The following is a 20,249-nucleotide window of genomic DNA, read 5'->3' as shown; positions in this document are numbered from 1 at the left end:
CCATGCAGATAGCTTGCTGATTTGATTTAAGACGTTCATAGTGGCTTCAGGTGATAATTTAAACAAAATAGTTGATGGTGTTTCGAATTTTCCTAACTGCTAAAAACAAATCAGGTGAATTGGTTGCTGAACATTATTTTGAATAAAATGTTGTAGTTGTACCTAGCTCTATCGCTGTTCCTAGTGTTACAGTGTATATCATTACGTACATCACACTAGTTATTAGTTATTATGGCGGTAAATGAGTTTATTTACACCTTAAGCTTGTTAATAGATACCATAAATATTATTGCATTATTATAAATTGTTTATATATTGCGCATACGTATATTTATATAAATTACGTTGTTTCGTTTATCACTGCAAATCAATAAGATTATTTAAAAAAGTAAGGTATCAAGTTACTGCGACAATTTGAGTAATGGTTAACATAGCACGCCCGATAGGACCACACCAGGAATCACACACAAAACAGGACCTAGTTGGCGAATATGATTTAAAGAAGTTACCACAATGTCTGTTTAAAAGTACGTATTTTGAATGAGATTCAATGGTTTAGTTAATAAAACAAAGCATATGATGGAATGAAGATTAATAAAGGAAAACTCCAATATCATAAATGGAAGAATTCACATGCCTCAGACTCAAGACGGTGTCATTCCTGTCTTAGAAGCTACCAGGTACGGGACATTGCTGTAAATGTGAAAAAAGGAGATACAAAAAAACCCGTCTTTATTCATTTATGTATAACAATTGACATTTACTACATGCGAATGCATCTGTTCTGTGTTTTCATAGTGTTATATCGTAGCGTACAGCGCGATAAATCAAGTCGTTTTTATTTCTGATGAATTTTGTTAACGTTGTATCACCACCTATTTAAATGATTTTATTGTCTGCCCATTTTGTCTGTATTAATTGTTAATGGCGTATATACATGTTAAGATGCATGGTTTGGTTCAGCTCTGCTAAGTTTAAAGAAATTTGCTGAGAAAAAAACAGACTTTTGTTTATCTTGCTTTAAGTTAACAAAATTGACAAAGAAAATGTAATTTCTTTCAAAAGTGCAAAGCCAATATTTAGAATAATCTATATGCAGTGAAAACAGAAAAATAAATGGCAGTAAAGTACAATTCATATGAAGGTATTAGTAAATCTGTTACCATAACAGCGGGTTTGAACGATAAGGATTATTAGTACGTAAATTATCTCTAATAGATTGATTGCTTAAATCAGTTTATTAAACGATTTCCATTATTGGTTGGGAGAGGCACGTTTATTGAATACATTTTGTATACAAACGTGTAGATTCTATACAAGGTGTTCTATGATGATGAAATATGCACTAAATATAATTTCTCAAAAAAAGTCTCAAGACTTTTTTGTCGTAGAGACTGTTTATTATTCAGCTTGCTATTTTCACACCAACTTGATTTATAAAGAAAATGGTCATGGACAGAAAGTCCCTGATTATTTAATGATAATGGCTACCATTAAAATCATACTGTCGGTAAATGTCAGCAAATAAGACAGCGTGTCCTTACGATGTATGCAATATGTGAATATTTTGCCAAAAATGGGGTTTTCATTAATATGCTAGCTTACATGTAAGGTGAGAACGCACTTCTAAAACTGTTGAACATTTATGGATAACAGTAGTGAAAACAAGAAGAGATTTATTGTCAAAAGAAGCTACGCTAACATACGAACTTCATGACTTTTATACGAAATATGCGAAACACAGTTATTGACCTTGTAAGAGAACCTAAGCAAAAGTATCTACTCAAACTTCAAAATCAATACAGACAGAACGGTTCAGGGGCATTCCCACTGCAATGCGAGGCGAAGTCTATTATGAACATTAACAATAAATCAAACAATGATGCTCCTCTTGTAATAAATGGTGAACTTAAATCACATCCTGTGGATAAAGCAGAATCTTTTAACTCATATTTCACCTCTGTCTCTACTTCTGACAAAACTGACCTTGACATTCCTCCTAATTGTCCTATCTCACAAGAAAAATTATCTACCATTATTATCACTGAACAGGATGTTCATGATCAGCTCCAACTTATTAATATAAAAAAACTTCCCCCTTATTTTATTAAAGGTATTGCTGACTCTCTTGTAAAGCCCTTACTGTTAATTTTTAACAAATCCATATCCACTGGTTGCATACCTAATATCTGGAAGTGTGCTAATGTTACCCCAATATATAAGGGCAATGGAGGAAGAGGTGACCCCAGTAACCATAGACCAATCTCTGTCACATCATTATTTAGTAAAAGTCTTGAAAAAATAGTTTTTAAACATCTCTTTAATTTTCTATCCGAGAATAATGTTATATCAAAAAATCAGTCTGGCTTCCTTCCCAATGACTCCACAGTTAACCAATTAATATATTTATATGATGAAGCTTCAAAACAACTTGATCAAGGAAAAGAGGCAAGGATAGTATTTTGTGACATCAGCAAAGCTTTTGACAGGGTTTGGCACAGTGGATTGATTTACAAATTGAAGAAATATGGAATTTGTGACGACGTTTTGAACTGGATTCATTGCTATCTTACTGATAGACAACAAAGGGTATCAATAGATGGATACAAGTCAAATTTACAAACATTAAAAGCTGGTGTATCCTAAGGCTCGGTTCTCGGGCCTTATTTATTTTTAATATTTATTGATGACCTAGAAGATGAACTCCACTCCCATGTCAAACTCTTTGCTGATGACACTTTTCTTTACGTTTTGATAGATGGTGATGGCAGACATGCTGCAGATATTCTTAATGAGGATTTAAGGAGAATGTCTCTCTGGGCTGATAAATGGGGAATATCATTTAAGCCAAGTAAAACTGAATCATAACTAATGTCTAATAAAAAATAATTCTGAGACATCTCATCCAGATTTGGTATTCTCAAATAGTGTCGTTATAAATGTCAAAAATCATAAACATCTTGGTTTGCTTTTTAATAGTCGTGGATCATGGTCTGATCAAGTTAATTATATATATGGAAAAAGCTGTACAAAACTACAAATAATGCGAATGCTCAAACACAAGCTAGATAGAAAATCTCTTGAAATAATTTATAAATCTTTTATAAGACCAACACTTGAATATGCTTGTGCTGTGTGGAATAATTGCACCCAGGGTGAAAGTGACTTATTGGAATCAGTCCAATTAGAATGTCTCAGAATTATATCAGGTTTGAGAAGAGGTACAAGTCATAACTTAATATATAAGGAAGTTGGTGTAGATAAACTAAAAATAAGACGTGATAATTACCAATGTATATTATTTTTCAAGATACTGCAGCATGACTGTCCTGACCATCTTTATGATTGTATTTTACCATATTTTAATAATGATATTAATCCTCGCCTTAGACATCATAGAAACTTTATTGTTCCCTTGTGCAGAACCAACGTGTATAAAAATAGCTTTTTTCCTAGAATGATGTCTCTATGGAATAGGCCAGACTGTATTTTTCCAAAACTCACTTCATTGAGCCAGTTAAAGCTGGAATTACTTAAGGAAAGCACACACATTTTGCAACCATCTAACTGTACGAATATTTTTAAATACGGTGGCTCCAGGAAGTTGAATATAACATTATGTCAACTACGTAATAAAGTCAGCCAATAAAAATCAGATTTATATAATGATCATCTTACAGATAACCCTAAATGTGACTGTGGTTATATTATTGAAGATGCAAATCACTTCTTCCTCAATTGCCCCAAATATATAGATGAAGGACAGGTTTTATTCAATGCGTTATCTAATTATAACGAAATTGACAACATCATCTTAAATACTGTTACTTTCACTAAGGGTGATATGAACCTTAGCAGTGAAATAAATCAATTTATTCTCTCATGTGTTCTGGAGTTTATTAACAAATCTGGAAGATTTTAACTTAAACTATACTAAAAATTATATTACAATGTGTTTGTATTTGCTATTTTATATCAATAACTCTGGTGTAATTGGGAAGGATGGCACTGTGTATAGTGACAGTGTCTTTGAAGTGCCTCCAACCAAACACTAGGCTATTAATAACTGAAGTAAATAGACTATATTAATTAAAATCTATGATATTCTAATTATTATTTTCTGTGAACATGTATTAAATGGGTCTAGTATTCTCCTATTAATTTGAACATATACTACATCTTCTCTATAATACTCTCTCTCTATATATATGTATATATGAATGTATGAAATGTGTGTATTTTCTGAGGAAAGGGGTTTTATAGGCAATGCCTGTGCCTAATCCAATTGTGTTTTTGAATACAATAAGATTGATTTGAAATGAAATGATATATTTCTGTTTTCGTCTTACGCAGACTTTTGTTAAGATGTCTACATAATCTGAGAAGACTTCAACATTGTCTGTTTTATTTTAACGTGCATCAAATACAAACGTAATTTCTGGCTTGACTGCAGAGATATCATTACCTTTGCATTCGATGATATATTTCCATAGAAAGCATAAGAAGGCCTCCTATCACATTTATTCATTAACATCAACACGCCAGAGATTGACACTTTATGTAGAAATAGTTCATTAATGTCGCACACGCACACACTAGGGAACCCCGCCTTCTTCAATTCGTTACGCTCCACAATATATTCTGATTGGTCTCCATTTGTTATAAAATAGCCACAGGACTTACTATTTGATTAACACACTGCATTGCTTACTGTGAACCTACAACAAGCGTAAGTAACATACCTGTTTTATTTCCTTAGAGTAACTTACATGTTTTCATATTAAAGAGTAAGTAACATACATGTTTTATTTCATTAGCGTAACTTACATATTTTCATTTCATAACAGTAAGTAGCATACATGTTTTATTTCATTAGAGTATCTTACATGTTTTCATTTCATAACAGTAAGTAACATACACATTTTCATTTCATAAGAGTAAGTAACATACATGTTTTATTTCATTAGCGTAACTTGCATGTTTTTATATTAAAGAGTAAGTAACATACATGTTTTATTTCATTAGCGTAACTGACATGTTTTCATATCATAAGAGTAAGTAACATACATTTTTTTCATTTTATAAGAGTAACTAACATACATACTTTATTTCATTAGAGTAACGTACATGTTTTCATTTCCTGAGAGTATCTGACGTGATTTCATTTACATAAGAGTAAGTAACATACATTTTTTCATTTTATAAGAGTAACTAACATACATATTTTATTTCATTAGAGTAACGTTCATGTTTTCATTTCAGAAGATGAAGTTACATCCATGTTTTCATTTCATTAGTGTAACTAACCTATGTATTTATATTTTACGTGTGCTGACATTTGCCAAGCGCAATTTTTCACATTACACAAGCGTTAGTAACGGTCATGTTTTCATTTCTCAGGTGTAAATAATTCAGATATTATTGTTTGCATGCTTAGAAACAAGTGGTAAGTTAAATACATGTTAACGTTTATATCTACTCGTAATAGAACAATTTTATAAGAAGTAATACCTAGTTGTTTATTAGCATAATTAAGATATATATTTCTCTTCTTGTTTCTGCTGTGTTGGCCTATAACTCAATTTATTATCACTCTCTTTGATCTCCATTGCCATTTGCTGGCAGTTTAACAGGGCAACACTGCAATTTTCTTTATAGTGTCATGATGCCCCGTACCCTGTTCGCGTTGTTGGTTGTGATCGTAGTTGTCAACGGAAAAGATCCGGTAAGATAATTGACCAACCATATGTTTGGCTTTTGATATTTATTTCAAATAAAAAAACATATAACTCATACATACATTTTTTCTTGTAAATTGTATCAAGTATAAATAATGAACATTGGGGAATTGAATGCCTAAATAATCGTTCAAAGTGACAAATTAAACATTATAACAAATACAATGACGTCTAAGGAGGTAATAGCTCATTATTTAGTTATGCTTTATAAACATTATTTAATGAGTACCTGTTTGTATTATCTCGGATATGAAAAAAAGCAAATGATACAAATGAAAAACAATTTGATATATTGGTAAGTACAAGTACTAATACAGAATAGGTTATTAAGAAACCAATAATGATAACAAACATATTATTGTATATATATACACGTACGTGTACCGTTCTAGTGTATATGTACTGCTGAATACGACCCATGGTGTGGAGAGGAAGGGGGGACATACAGCAACCTCTGTTGGCTCAAGTGTGCGTGAGTATAACCTGTATTGCGGAAAAGTTAAACAATAGTTTGACAATGCAAGAATGTGATTACGGATACGTATGGAACAATTTCTTAGTGTTTCTGTAGTTTATTAATTGTTTAACGAGATTATGAAATTGTGAATATGTATACACATCCTTAGATTCATTGTTATTAGATATTTTATACATTTAAAATATTTCTTGTGGATTTGATGTAAACTTGGAGATACGTCTTACTCTATATATTGAGTCAGTTTGGTGTTGAATGGGAAATAAATCTCACTCTAATTATTGAGCCAGTATTGTGTAAATTTGGAAATAAGTCCCACTCTAATTATTGACCCAGTATGGTGTAAAAAGTGAAATAAGTCCCACTCTAAGTATTGACCCAGTATGGTGTAAAATGGGAAATAAGTCCCACTCTAATTATTGACCCAGTATGGTGTTAATTTGGAAATAAGTCCCACTCTTATTATTGACCCAGTATGGTGTAAAATGGGAAATAAGTCCCTCTCTAATTATTGACCCAGTATGGTGTTAATTTGGAAATAAGTCCCTCTCTAATTATTGACCCAGTATGGTGTAAAATGGGAAATAAGTCCCACTCTAATTATTGACCCAGTACGGTGTAAAATGGGAAATATGTCCTTCGCTAATTATTGACCCAGTATGGTGTAAAATGGGAGATAAGTCCCTCTCTAATTATTGACCCAGTATGGTGTTAATTTGGAAATAAGTCTCACTCTAATTATTGACCCAGTATGGTGTAAAATGGAAAATAAGTCCCACTCTAATTATTGACCCAGTATGATGTAAAATGGAAAATAAGTCCCACTCTAATTATTGACCCAGTATAGAGTAAAATGGGAAATAAGTCCCACTCTAATTATTGACCCAGTATGGTGTAAAAAGTGAAATAAGTCCCACTCTAAGTATTGACCCAGTATGGTGTAAAATGGGAAATAAGTCCATCTCTAATTATTGACCCAGTATGGTGTAAAATGAGAAATAAGTCCCACTCTAATTATTGACCCAGTATGGCGTTAATTTGGAAATAAGTCCCACTCTTATTATTGACCCAGTATGGTGTAAAATGGGAAATAAGTCCATCTCTAATTATTGACCCAGTATGGTGTAAAATGGGAGATAAGTCCCTCTCTAATTATTGACCCAGTATGGTGTAAAATGGGAAATAAGTCTATATAATGAGTAACTGATGAAGTGTGGTATATGTTTCTTACTATGGTGTAGAATGGGAATACATATTACTGTATATACATGGTATTGTTATATAGAGTATGATGTGTTTAAAATAAATAAATAATAAGTTAAAAATGTAAAATATGAGATTTGTTTACTGTATTGATTCAATTAAATGTAAAATAAGAGATGAGTAACATTCTGTTGAATCAAAGTAATGTAAATGAGAATTATTTTATAAGGGTATAATTGAGTTACGCGGATGTAAAATAGGAGCTACGGTTTACTATATTGAGTCAATGTAATATGAAATAGGAGTTATGCATTACTTTATTGCGTCGCGGCTTGGTAAAAAAAGAACCATGTGTTAAATGCATTATAAGCTATAATACAAATGTATAGTCACTGCGGTGTAAAATAGGAGATACAGATTGCTTTATTGAGTCAATATGATATAAAATAGAAGATATGTAAGGATGTAACTGAGTCATTATAGTGTAATACAGGAGGATATGTGTCCGTTTATTTACTCGCTATTATGTAAAATATAGATATGCGTTTCTCTATTGAATTATTATAGGTTATAGACCATATATATATTACTATATTGAATAAGAACATGTATAACTTCATTTAGTCATGGAATTATAATATGATACGGATGACTCATAAAAGTAATATTTCCGGGTTATGTATTTCGTTAATAATTCATTTACAAGAACGTATTTATAACACTATCGAGTCAAACTGTTGTTTCCGTTTTCACTTTAGTGGAGACGAAATAGAAGGGCATGACACTTGTGAGAATATTGAGGTAACGTGACATGAAAGATGAACTTTTGAAATGACTGTATTTATATTCTAAGTAAGTGTACACAGACTGAATTAATTAATACATAATATTAATTATAATAATCAAAAAAAAAATTCAATAATTATTACATCACATCAACTGAAACACAATTAGGCAGATACCGGTATTTTGGTGCCCTTTTACAAGTAGATTCTTGGCAATGATTTAAATTTACTGTTTAGATTTTTTGCTATCTATAAATGTGTAGTGTAGTTTTGAAGAAGTTGCAATATAATTAATAGAACATTTTAAAGGTTAAAGTTTTATTGATGAGCGATGATTGTGATAAACTTTTGTATACAAAGTATGTGTATCAATGATTTTTATTATTTTGGAACACGTCACTCTGTAGGAATGCCTTAAAGCGTATCCGGAACCACCTTCTGAAAACGAAGTTTGCGCCGAATATGGTATTACATTTGATAGCATCGAAGAGATGGAATGTCAGTAAGTGCTCAGCGGAGATAGCCGATCGAGATACGCTTGTTTTTTTTTTGTTTGGTATATATATTGAATATGATAGGGACAATTTAGTGAAGTAAGCTTTTTTATAACCTTGTCACAAAACTATTCATGATTATATAGTTTGATACTCCCTATGACTAATTCATGTCGATAAATTTACAAGAGACAATGTTTTCTTGGCGTTTTTAATCCATAATGGAGAAATCCTTAATTGTACAGCCGTAGGTTTTAGCAGCAGCTGTCGGTGAATTCCAGACGAGGAAGGAACCTTTCGCTTTATTCACCTAGCATCTCTGGAAAACAAGTATATGCATTTATTCTGAATCAAAATCATCTTCCAACATCATCTTAAGCTCAAACATCGTTATAAATGATCGAGTGATCTATTGATATCGTACTTTCTGCGGTTTGAAATTCTCCCTGCGGAACGCTCTCAGTGCGTGAATGCTCTAATTGAACCTGTTCGCTCTTATTCAAATCCAAATGTGAACAGAAATATCTGATTAGAGGAATATATTATGATATTTATAATTTTTACTTGCGATGTATTGTGTAATTCAAGAATGTATTATGGGGGAACTCAGATACATAACTGCAGACACTGTTTTATCGCTCGACAGCGTAGTACCGTACATGTTTACTTCTCACTGAAAGGCCCGGATATTGCGCTATTTCGGTTGTGAAAACTGTTATCACCGGCTTTCCCAAAAGATAAAACTGACCCCACTGGACGTTGGCATCAGGTCGGGTCATTATAAACTACGTAAACTTTCGTAAGGAGATATATATTTTCAGTTTCGACTTGATTTTGAGGTTATTAAAAAAACTTACTTCACTAAATTGTCCCTTCAACATATTTATAATATGGGTTTGGACTTAAAAATATAAGAAATAAAAAACAACAGGAATTTAATAAATAAATAACAAAAATGCTCTTATTGTCCTGAAATTTAATTATTTACTTTAAATGTTGTTATAAATATTTGTTTGGTACCTCGATATTTTTTTTTCAACAGCAATTTGAGTTTTGTGCATGATGGCGAGTGTGACGGAGAAGCGAGTACAACAGATCAATGAAACATCACTATGGTATGTCATCATGCCTAATATGATATTACTTTACTTTAATTATAGTTTGATCAGGAAATCGTCAGATGACAATAGTCATACCATTTCTGTGACAGACGGGGTTTAAGATTACCCATTCTTAATGGCCATAACATCATATGTATGATAGGTCCTTGTACAAGTATTCGGTTTCGTAATATTCGCAGTTTTTTTTGGGTTCAACAATCTGCGTATGGTAACATTCAATGATTTATACAATTCATTTTACATGCCTTATAATTGTACTTCATTTGTTGTTTTAACTTAAACAATATCACTTACCGGTATACAGGTTACATCGAAAACTTCATTTTGCCATTTTTTCAGAAATGTTTTTTTTGTTGTTTTGTTTTAGGTGACACAAGTGAACACAGGAAACTTGTGATTACTACACAAAATACATCAGAGCGTCAATCATATAAATGCTAATTGAATGATTATTATCTGATTAAAGTAATTTTAGATCATGGACAGAATGTTCTTGTTTTTGTTCTGACTGCAAACAACGAAGAAAAGCCTTTCTCCCACAACCACTGTAGGTTTCCTTTCTCCCACAACCACTGTAGGTTTCCTTCCCCCCACAACCACTGTAGGTGTCTTTTCTCCCACAACCACTGTAGGGTTCCTTTCTCCCACAACCTCTGTAGGTTTCCTTTCTTCCACAACCACTGTAGGTTTGCTTTCTCCCACAACCACTGTAAGTTTCCTTTCTCCCACAACCTCTGTAGGTTTCCTTTCTTCCACAACCACTGTAGGTTTCTTTTCACCCACAACCACTGTAGGGTTCCTTTCTCCCGCAACCACTGTAGGTTTCTTTTCTCCCACAACAACTGTAGGTTTCCTTTCGCCCACAACCACTGTAGGGTTCCTTTCTCCCACAACCGCGGTAGGTTTCCTTTCTCCCACAACCACTGTAGGTTTCCTTTCTCCCGACTCATTGGTCAATCTTCTAATGATGACAGTGCTTTGTAACGTCAACTGCCACTGCGACCTCATAGTTTCATGCGCAGAGTTTGAGACTAGGTTTTAATAATTCTATAAAATTATCTTCTTCCTTTTCTCTCGAATAGTGTCTGATCAATATAATTGATATAAAAGTAATACATTTATTTTATCACCGGCATATTCACGAATATATTTATTAACATATGTAGATTTCGTAAATATTCGTATTCAGTTTGTTGTCTATGTTCACTCAAGCGTGTTCTTAGTTCATTGCTGGGTCGACCGATGCAAAGAAAAATCACGACAGGTATTGATTGTTACGTCATTGGTTTGTGTGAGAAAATTACGTCGTTTTCTCAAAAATTGATGGCATTACTCTCACAAACAAGTGACGTAACGATCAATACCTGCTCCCAAGAGAAGATAACTCTGCAATACGCAAAGACGGAATATATAAAAGTATTACGTTCAATAATCATTAGACATGTACCGCACCTTGGTGTTTTTCACTGGGAATCACCTAGTGTTACCCAAGAATGATTACACTCATCGCCTACGATGCTTATCAAAATGTTTCTCATATACCTGCTTCTTCGCTTCAATTCTTTACATTTGTTCTTTATAAACTCGAGAAGCCCTGTGAAGCGTGAACACCGATAGTTTTGAAGTCTGTCGATATATAATATTTTTCTATGATTATCCACTTCACATGAACATTTAATCTTTTTACATGTAATAACATATATATAAAACATCCTTTAGAATTAACAATGCTATCTGTGTGTATATAACCTAACGAAAAAATATGGTGCAAACGAATTTGGCAATGACCAGACGTGTAACTTCGAACTTAGAATAAAGTATGAGTAATGCAATTTAAACAAACACCTATGTAGGTGGCGTTGCAATCACATGGAAATATTTCAATTGTTAAATGTTCAAATAAAGGGATTGCCATCAGATGGTCTTATGTAATCACGAATTTGATCGTTAGTCTTCCTTCTAAGGAGTACACATGTCCTGATTTTATTTTCTGTCTTAAAGTGTATCGTAGAAAAAAAAAATCTTAATTTCCGAGGTAAATGTTGTTTTGTTTTAGAATTAACAAGACTACTTGTGTCTTGTAAGTAAGTTTTGAAAGGTAAAAGGCGAAATAATTGTCGTAAATTCGGACAGAACGGATCAATTGGCAGAGGTTAAGTCAACTGAGCCAAGTTTTATCCGTTGCAGAACTGACCAAGATACATGTATGCCGTTAAACGTGGTGCAGTTGGTCATCTTTCTTTCCAATGTTTGAAAATGAAATTATGTAGCTCGATTAGACCCTGTTTATATTTTAAGTACATGTGATGCCAAATTGTGAATTATATAGTTGTGTATCAAATGATTAATAAAACTCATATTTTATTCTTTTTTTTTATGAGTTGACTCGAAAGCTAAAGACACGTTAACTGCGTGTTATTTTAATGAAACGTTAAAACGAGTTACGTTTTGATATATATATATATATATATATATTCAGAATCCGCCTGAAGAAGCCCTAGAAGGCAGAAAGGCCTAGCGGACGAACTGAAAAATTTGTTTTTATTCTATATTTTCATTCGCAAGGACTTATTTATTTATTATCTACTATATATATATATATATATTGGTCAGAAACGGGACGACAAATTTCATCGTACTTGTCATTTTGTGCAAGCAAACGCCACATTTTGAACTTCTCAAATTCTAGTGGTAGGATTTTCTGAAACATGCCTGGAATTATCCTGATATGATGCGAACCAAATTTTGTTATTTTGTTCAACGAAGTTTGCAGAAGAAAAAGAAACAGGGTTCGTGCTCTCGTGTGCTCGTTTGTAAAGCTGATCAAGAAGTTTTTGGTCCATATCATGGCAACATTAAAGCTGACCGATCAAGTTTAAAAAAATCAATGTGGGTAAATATAAAGTGCTTTTACTGCTTTTGAGATGTTTCTCAGTGGCACTCTTTGCCTGCCGTGTCTAAGGATGATCTTTTAGTTTATGGTGTTAGATCTGTTGTCTGCAAAATGGCATCATCATACATATATTAGGTTGTACCTCTGTTTGGAAATCAACTGTCGCAAAGAAATTAATCTTTTTCATATTTTTAGCACACCTGGCCCGAAGGGCTTATGGCATGGTGCGGCGTCCGTCCGGCGTCAACTTTTTACTTTAAACAACTTCTTCTGAATAACCAAGAGGCCCAGGCTGATGATATTTGGCCAGTAGCATGCTGGTTTGAAGGGCTACCAAGTTTGTTTAAATGAATGACCTTTGCCTATTTTCAAGGTCACAGGAGTCAAATTTGTTAAAAACTTTCAACAACTTTGCTGAATAACCAGTAGGCCCAGACTGATGATATTTGGCCAATATTATGTTAGGATGAAGCACTACCAAGTTTGTTCAAATGGATGACCTTCGCCCATATTCAAGGTCACAGGGGTCTAATATGTTTAAACCTTTAAACAATTTCTTTTAAAAAATCAAGAAGTCTAGGTGTTGATATTTGGCCAGTATCATGCTTGGACAAAGGGCTACCAAGTTTGTTCAAATGACTGACTTCCGTCTATATTCATTGTCACAGGGGTCAGTTGTCTTGAAAACCTTTAAACGACTTCTTCTGTATAACCAAACGGTCCAGAGTGATGATATTTTGCCAGAAGGATGTTGCCATGAAGGGCTACCAGAGGTTTGTTCAAACAAAGGACCTTCTCTAATATTCAAGATCAAAGGAATCAATTGTCTTAAAAATCTTTAAATGACTTCTTTTGAATTACCAAAATGTCTAGGATGATGATATTAGGCCAGAAGCATGCTGGGATGACTGGCTACCATATTTTTTCAAATGAATGACCTCCATCCATATTCAAGGTCACAGGGGTCAATTGTCTTAAAAACCTTTAAACGACTTCTCCTGTATAACCAGAAGGTTCAGGGTGATGATATTTGGCCAGAAGGATGTTCATGCTACCAAGTTTGTTCAAACAAATGACCTTCACTCATATTCAAGGTCAATAGAGTCAATTGTCTTAAAAACCTTTAAACGACTTCTTCCGTATAACCAAAAGGTCCAGGGTGATGATATTTGGCCAAAAGGATCTTGGCATGAATGACTTTTGTCCCTATTCAAGGTCACTGGGGTCAATTGTCTTGAACAACTTTAAACGACTTCTAGAAAGTTTACAAGGGGAAAGATGTAGGGAGAGTGGCAAATCCATTTGAGGAAAAGCCATTACCTGATTTGAGGATTCCCCTTTTTGGACTTGATTAAAAAAGTACCCCTGGGGAGTTTCGATTAATTCATCATTTATATACATGTATATCTTATTATAAGGAAAATTCTGTCAATTCTGGTATTGATACAAAATTTGATGCTGCTATTGAATTAATCCAAAACTTATGCAGCGGGGCATTATTAGCAAAATCTGAAATCATGTCTGCTTTTCAGTTGTTGCCCATATCGCCACAAGATTTCAATTTATAGGGATTTAAACTTGATGGTTATTATTTTGATAGTGTCTTCCGATTTGCTGTTCATTATCCTGTAGCTTATTAAAAAACGAAAAAAAACCCCCAACATTCCAGAGCCTTAGAATTGATTGCCAGATTGGGGCATTAAGCTTATCTTACTGTGTGGCGGAATTCTGGCAAGTTGGCAACATAGCATGTTTCAATAAGCAAATACCCTATCTTATTGAGGTGGTACATGTATCATGGATAGGGCGGCTTGGTCTTCCCAAGGGACATACTTACATAATTCGGTGGTAATGTAATAATAAACGGGGAGATAACACTGGCAATAGATGGATAGATCCAATGATCCATGGGGCCATCATCTTGGTTAATAGCCAACTGCTTTGACCAGGGCGTGCTTTGCACAAGGGTTGTGTTCGCCTGGTGTTCCAGGGAACGGTCCTATCTTGTTGCTGTTTTGTCCGGTCCCCATGCTGGTGGGCATACAGCTGGAGATACCAGTCTTTGCCTGAGTTTTCAGATATGATCATTGGTACATGTTATTGCCAGCTGGTTGTGTGTATTATTGAAAAAATATGTGGCCATCAACCCAATAACTGTGAATTAAGTGTTTGTTTTAGAATAATGGTCTTAAAATACTTGCGCATAAATACATATATATATATACAATTCATATGAAGGCATTAGCAAATCTGCTACCATAAAAGTGGTTTTTAAAGATAAAATTATTTACAATAGGTCGATTTCTTTAATTAGTTTATTAAACTATTCCATGATTGAATGGTCGATGCGCATTTATATAATACATTTTGTATACATACGTGTATATTCAATACAAGGTGTTCTTTGATAACGATAGATGCACTAAATAAATATATATATATATTGCGTAGTTTCGTTTATCATATATATATAATGCGTAGTTTCGTTATCACTGCAAATAAACAAGATATCGAGTTACTGCGACAGTCGGAATAATGCTTATTGTGAAACATAGCACGCCCGATAGAACCACACCGGAAATAAGACACAAAACAGGAACTAGTTTGCGAAAAGGATCTAAGGTAAGTTTACAGAAGTTATCACAATTTCTGTTTGAAATTGCGTATTTCATATCAGATGCAATGGCTTAATAAACAAAGCATGATGCAATGCTGATTAATAAAATAAGAAATCCAATGTTATAAATGCAAAAGGACATACGCAAAAATTATTATGCCTCAGACTTAAGATAGTGTCATTTCTGTCTTAGAAGCTACTAGGAGCAGCGTCCTTAGTCTAATATTCATTTATGTATAACAATTGACACTTACTACGTGCGAATGCATCTGTTACTGTCTTCTACATAGTGTTATGTCGGTGCGTACAGCCCGATAAATCAAGTTTTAATTTCTAATGAGTATTATTTACGTTGTATCATCACATATTTAAATGATTATATTGTCTGCTCATTTTGTCTGTATTAAATATTAATTGCTTATATACATGTATAGATGAGTAGTTTGGTTCAGCACTGCTAAGTTTAAAGACATTTTCTGAGAAAAGATATACTTTTTTTATATTTTGCTTTACGTTGACAAAATTAACATAGGAAATATAATTTCTTTCAAAATCGCTAAGACAACATATAGAATAATCTATATGTAGTGAGAACAGAGAAACATAAAGGCAGAAAGTACAATTCATATGAAGGCATTAGCAAATCTGCTACCATAAAAGTGTTTTTTAAAGATAAAATTATTTACAATAGGTCGATTTCTTTAATTAGTTTATTAAACTATTCCATGATTGAATGGTCGATGCGCATTTATATAATACATTTTGTATACATACGTGTATATTCAATACAAGGTGTTCTTTGATAACGATAGATGCACTAAATAAAATTCCTCGCAGCTTTTTATTTGTTTAATAGAGATCGTTTATCATCACATTATAAAAAACAAGAAGATATTTATTGTCAAAAGCAGTTTCGCTAGCACGCGTACTTCATGACATTAATACATCTGTTATAAATCCCCTCAATTGTGATATATTTATGTTTTCGTCTAACAAGGTACATATATATATATATACATCTTTGTTATCATTTCGACATATTCTGTTTCGCTTTAACGTGCATTAAATACAGGCTTAATGTCAGAAATATGACCTTTTCAATCGGTGATAAATTTCAATAAAAAGCAGAAGAAGACCTCATCAAACATCTATTCATAAACGTCAACACGCCCAGTTAAAGCCTCTTTAATCGATTGCAGTAATTGACACTTCATATAGAAATATTTCGTTAATGTCGCACACACCAGGGAACCCCGCCTTCTTCAATTCGTTACATTACAGAACAGATTCTGATTGGTCTCCATTTATTATAAAATAGCCAGAGTACTTGCTATTTGATTGTCACACTGCATTGTTAGCCGTTGCTAATTGTTGTACCTGCCACAAGCGTAAGTAACATACCTGTTTTCATTTTATAAGAGTAACTAACATACCTGTTTTCATTTCATAAGAGTAACTAACATACCTGTTTTCATTTTATAAGAGTAACTATCATACCTGTTTTCATTTCATTAGAGTAACTAACACACATGCTTTCATTTCATAAGAGTAACTAACATACCTGTTTGCATTTCATTAGAGTAACTAACATACCTGTTTTCATTTCATAAGAGTAACTAACATACCGGTTTTCATTTCATTAGAGTAACTAAAATACCTGTTTTCATTTCATAAGAGTAACTAACATACCGGTTTTCATTTCATTAGAGTAACTAACATACCTGTTTTCATTTCATATCAGTAAACATTTCACAAGCGATACCAAAATCCATATTTACTTAAAATACCCAAAACACAACAACTTATGTGCTGATAGTTTACATTTGTTTTAATTTTACAAACGTAATTAACAGACATGTTTACATTTCTAAAGTATACCTAATACAGTTTGTGTGAGTGTGTGTGTGTGTGTGTGCGTCCTTAGAAACAAGTGTAACGTAATATACATGTTAACATTTACATATACTCGTAAAAGAATCATATTTACTTTAGTAAGAAATACTACCTAGATAGTTGTTATTGTAATTTAGGTATATATTGCTCCTCTTTTTATATTTCTTTTGTTGGCTTGTAACTTAATTTATCATCACTCTCTTTGATCCCTATTGTCGCTTGCTGGCACTTTTAAAGGGCAACACTGCAATTTTCTTTATAGTGTCATGATGCCCCGTACCTTGTTCGCTTTGTTGGTTGTGATCGTAGTTGTCAACGGAAAACCTTCGGTAAGATAATCAACCATATATTTGGCTTTTGATATTATTTTCAAATACAAAATCATATTACTCATGTTTCTTGTAAATTGTACCAACTAAAAATAATAAAAAATACATCATTGAGGAATTTAATATAACTGAGGAATTTAAAGCATATATAATCGATCAAAGTTACAAATTTAATATTATTACAAATACAGTGACGTCTAACAAAGTAATAGCCCATGTTTACATTACTTAATGAATACTGGTTAGAATGTCTTGGATATTAGAAAAAAATAGGACAATGAAAAATAACTTGATTAATTGGAAAGTATAAGAACTCAATAAAAAATAAGTTATTAATAAAACGATAAGAAATGGGTAATGTGATTACATATAAACGTACCTGTACCGGTCTAGTGTGACTGTGATGACGAATACGACCCGTGGTGTGGAGAGGAACGGACATACGGCAACCTCTGTCAGCTCAAGTGTGCGTGAGTATATACAATGTAACTCGGCCTTAGGGATGTAGTAATGTAATTACACATTTGTAGGAAACGATTTCAACAACTTCTGAGCTTTTCTGTACTATGTATATTTATTGTGAATGTAACACTCGAGTCACGGTAATGTACAATAAAAAATTCGGTATAAGTTACAATTGAGCAACTCGGATATAAAGTAGGAGATACTGTTTATTTCACAGAGTTCTACTCTGTTAAATTACTGGTGTAAAATGATACATATTTGTAAATTCATTTAGTCACTGAATTATAATATGAAACGGGCAACTCATTCGAGTAATACCAATCTCGATACTCAAGGGATTACGATGACATACGCTCTCTCGACTCCTGGAATATGTCATAGCAACATTGAATTCACGAACATAGCTTTTTGATTGGTCTTGAGTACAACACCTGACCAATCGCTAGGAAGATACCTGTCCTTTGAAGATTCAAGAGGGGTGACACCCGACTTTAAAGCCATTCAGTTTTACCGTAACGCTCAAGCGAGATTCTTTTGATGTGCATCAAAGAACTATACTAGTCTTCTTGTATCATTCACAAGGTGGTACTCACTTTCGATTTTGCTATGACATGTTCCATGGAAGCACAGAGAGTAGGTGAAGGTAACCCAGGTAGTATTGAGGATGAAGCAATATCAACGTTTAATGTATTTCTCTATTGAGTCATTTTGGAATAAAATGAGATATATTTATTTTGTTCACTTCAGGGGAGACGAAGTAGAGGGTCATGACACTTGTGATAACATTGAGGTAACGTGTACAAACTGTTGAAAAGGCTATATTTATATCGAAGTTAATGTACACAGCCTTGAACTTGTACTTATAAAATATTTCAATTATTAAAGAATTATATCAATTGGAAACCATTTCAGCAAATGCTGATATTGTGTTGCACTTTTGAAATTTAGTAACTTGACAATATTTTCAATGTGCAGTCGAGAATAGTTGCTATCTTTAAAGGTATAGTATAGTAAATAAAATATCTCAAAGTATAACCCCTTGTTTACTAAGCACATATAATCTGTATCAATAATTTGAATTATTTTGGATCACGTCACTTTGTAGAAATGCCTAGAAGGGCTGGCGGATACAAATGATGGAACCGAAGTTTGCGCCGAGTATGGTATTACATTCGATACCAACGAAGAGATGGAATGCCAGTAAGTGCTCAGCAGAGTCACAGAGATACGCTTCTTGTTTTAGTTTGCTATATATTATTGAATATGATATGGTGCTATTGACATATCTATAATATGGGTTTCGATTTTGAAATATATGAAATCAAAAACCAAGATATTTGATAAATAAAAAAATAACAGAAATAATAGTATTGACCTTAACTATGTTTTACCTACAATATAATTGTAAATCTTTTGTATGTTACCTCGATATTTTTTTATTCAACAGCAATCTTAACTTTGTACATAACGGCGAGTGTGAGAACTGAGAAGGAGTAGAACAGATCAAAGAAACATCAGTATGGTATGTCATCATGCCTAATATATCTCTTTACTTCAATAATAGTTCGATCAGGATGACAATAGTCATATTATTTCTCTTTGGAATATACAGGGTTTAAGATTACATGTTCTTATTGAAAAAAAACCTCTACGTGTAAAGTGGGTCTTGGTACAAATTCTGCTGTATTACGATTTTGGATTATTCGAGGTTTAGCATAGACAATCTGTGAATGGTATATTCAATAACTCATCCAATTGTAAATGCCTTGTAATTACTCTTTATTTGTTAATTTTAACTTTAAGCAATATCACTTACCGGTATATCAATCATACAATATGATGAATTATAGGTAACATCCAAAACCTCATTTTGCCATTTTTGTTTTTAAATGTTTTCGTTTTGTTTTTGTTTTAGGTGCCACAAGTGAACACAGAAAACAGTTGATTACTATCCATAACCAATCAGAGCGTCTAAAAGTTGAATGCTTATTAGATGTTCATTATCTGATTAAATTGATTTTACGTCATCGACAAAATGTACTTGTTTTTGTTCTGACTGCAAACAACGAAGACAAACCTTTCTCCCACAACCACTATAGGTTTCCTTACTCTTTGGATGAGGGTGGTCTGGTGACGCAGTAGATAGCGCACTTGCCTTTCACTAAGGTGGCCGGGGTTCCATTCCCCGATCGCACGTGCAAAGGTATGGGGTAACCTGCCCGGGGTTTCCTCCCAT

General features: G+C 33.2%; 2 protein-coding genes across 3 annotated transcripts; both read left to right on the top strand.

Annotated features, from left to right (window-relative positions):
- The first annotated feature begins 4,633 nt into the window (after window positions 1-4,633).
- Window positions 4,634-10,299, top strand: LOC110456124 (serine protease inhibitor dipetalogastin-like). The gene is made up of 7 exons (XM_021506681.1): window positions 4,634-4,729; window positions 5,659-5,725; window positions 6,131-6,210; window positions 8,175-8,217; window positions 8,609-8,703; window positions 9,738-9,810; window positions 10,184-10,299. The coding sequence occupies exons 2-6, from the start codon at window positions 5,663-5,665 to the stop codon at window positions 9,796-9,798; spliced, it is 342 nt and encodes a 113-aa protein (XP_021362356.1). The 5' UTR covers window positions 4,634-4,729; window positions 5,659-5,662; the 3' UTR covers window positions 9,799-9,810; window positions 10,184-10,299.
- A 4,888-nt stretch (window positions 10,300-15,187) lies between these two features.
- On the top strand, window positions 15,188-20,043 carry LOC110456150 (serine protease inhibitor dipetalogastin-like). Of its 2 annotated transcripts, none has more exons than XM_021506721.1 (7): window positions 15,188-15,331; window positions 17,482-17,548; window positions 17,942-18,018; window positions 18,761-18,803; window positions 19,119-19,213; window positions 19,461-19,535; window positions 19,929-20,043. In XM_021506721.1, the coding sequence occupies exons 2-6, from the start codon at window positions 17,486-17,488 to the stop codon at window positions 19,498-19,500; spliced, it is 318 nt and encodes a 105-aa protein (XP_021362396.1). In that variant the 5' UTR covers window positions 15,188-15,331; window positions 17,482-17,485; the 3' UTR covers window positions 19,501-19,535; window positions 19,929-20,043. The 2 variants fall into 2 exon arrangements, with proteins under 2 accessions (XP_021362396.1, XP_021362395.1); XM_021506720.1 differs by lacking the exon at window positions 15,188-15,331 and adding an exon at window positions 16,016-16,714.
- The last annotated feature ends 206 nt before the right edge of the window (window positions 20,044-20,249 follow it).

The sequence above is a fragment of the Mizuhopecten yessoensis genome, unplaced genomic scaffold (genome assembly GCF_002113885.1).
Source record: "Mizuhopecten yessoensis strain PY_sf001 unplaced genomic scaffold, ASM211388v2 scaffold8537, whole genome shotgun sequence".
NCBI lineage: Eukaryota > Metazoa > Mollusca > Bivalvia > Pectinida > Pectinidae > Mizuhopecten > Mizuhopecten yessoensis.
The sequence above is the reverse complement of the archived record's forward strand: the minus strand, read 5'-3'. Positions and strand labels throughout refer to the sequence as shown.

Coding starts and splice junctions, on each gene's coding strand:
- LOC110456124 (XM_021506681.1), top strand. CDS start 5,663: ATGATGCCCCGTACCCTGTTCGCGTTGTTGGTTGTGATCGTAGTTGTC. Junction 6,211..8,174: donor CTCTGTTGGCTCAAGTGTGC/GTGAGTATAACC, acceptor TTTTCACTTTAG/TGGAGACGAAATAGAAGGGC. Junction 8,218..8,608: donor ACACTTGTGAGAATATTGAG/GTAACGTGACAT, acceptor GTCACTCTGTAG/GAATGCCTTAAAGCGTATCC.
- LOC110456150 (XM_021506721.1), top strand. CDS start 17,486: ATGATGCCCCGTACCTTGTTCGCTTTGTTGGTTGTGATCGTAGTTGTC. Junction 18,019..18,760: donor CTCTGTCAGCTCAAGTGTGC/GTGAGTATATAC, acceptor TGTTCACTTCAG/GGGAGACGAAGTAGAGGGTC. Junction 18,804..19,118: donor ACACTTGTGATAACATTGAG/GTAACGTGTACA, acceptor GTCACTTTGTAG/AAATGCCTAGAAGGGCTGGC.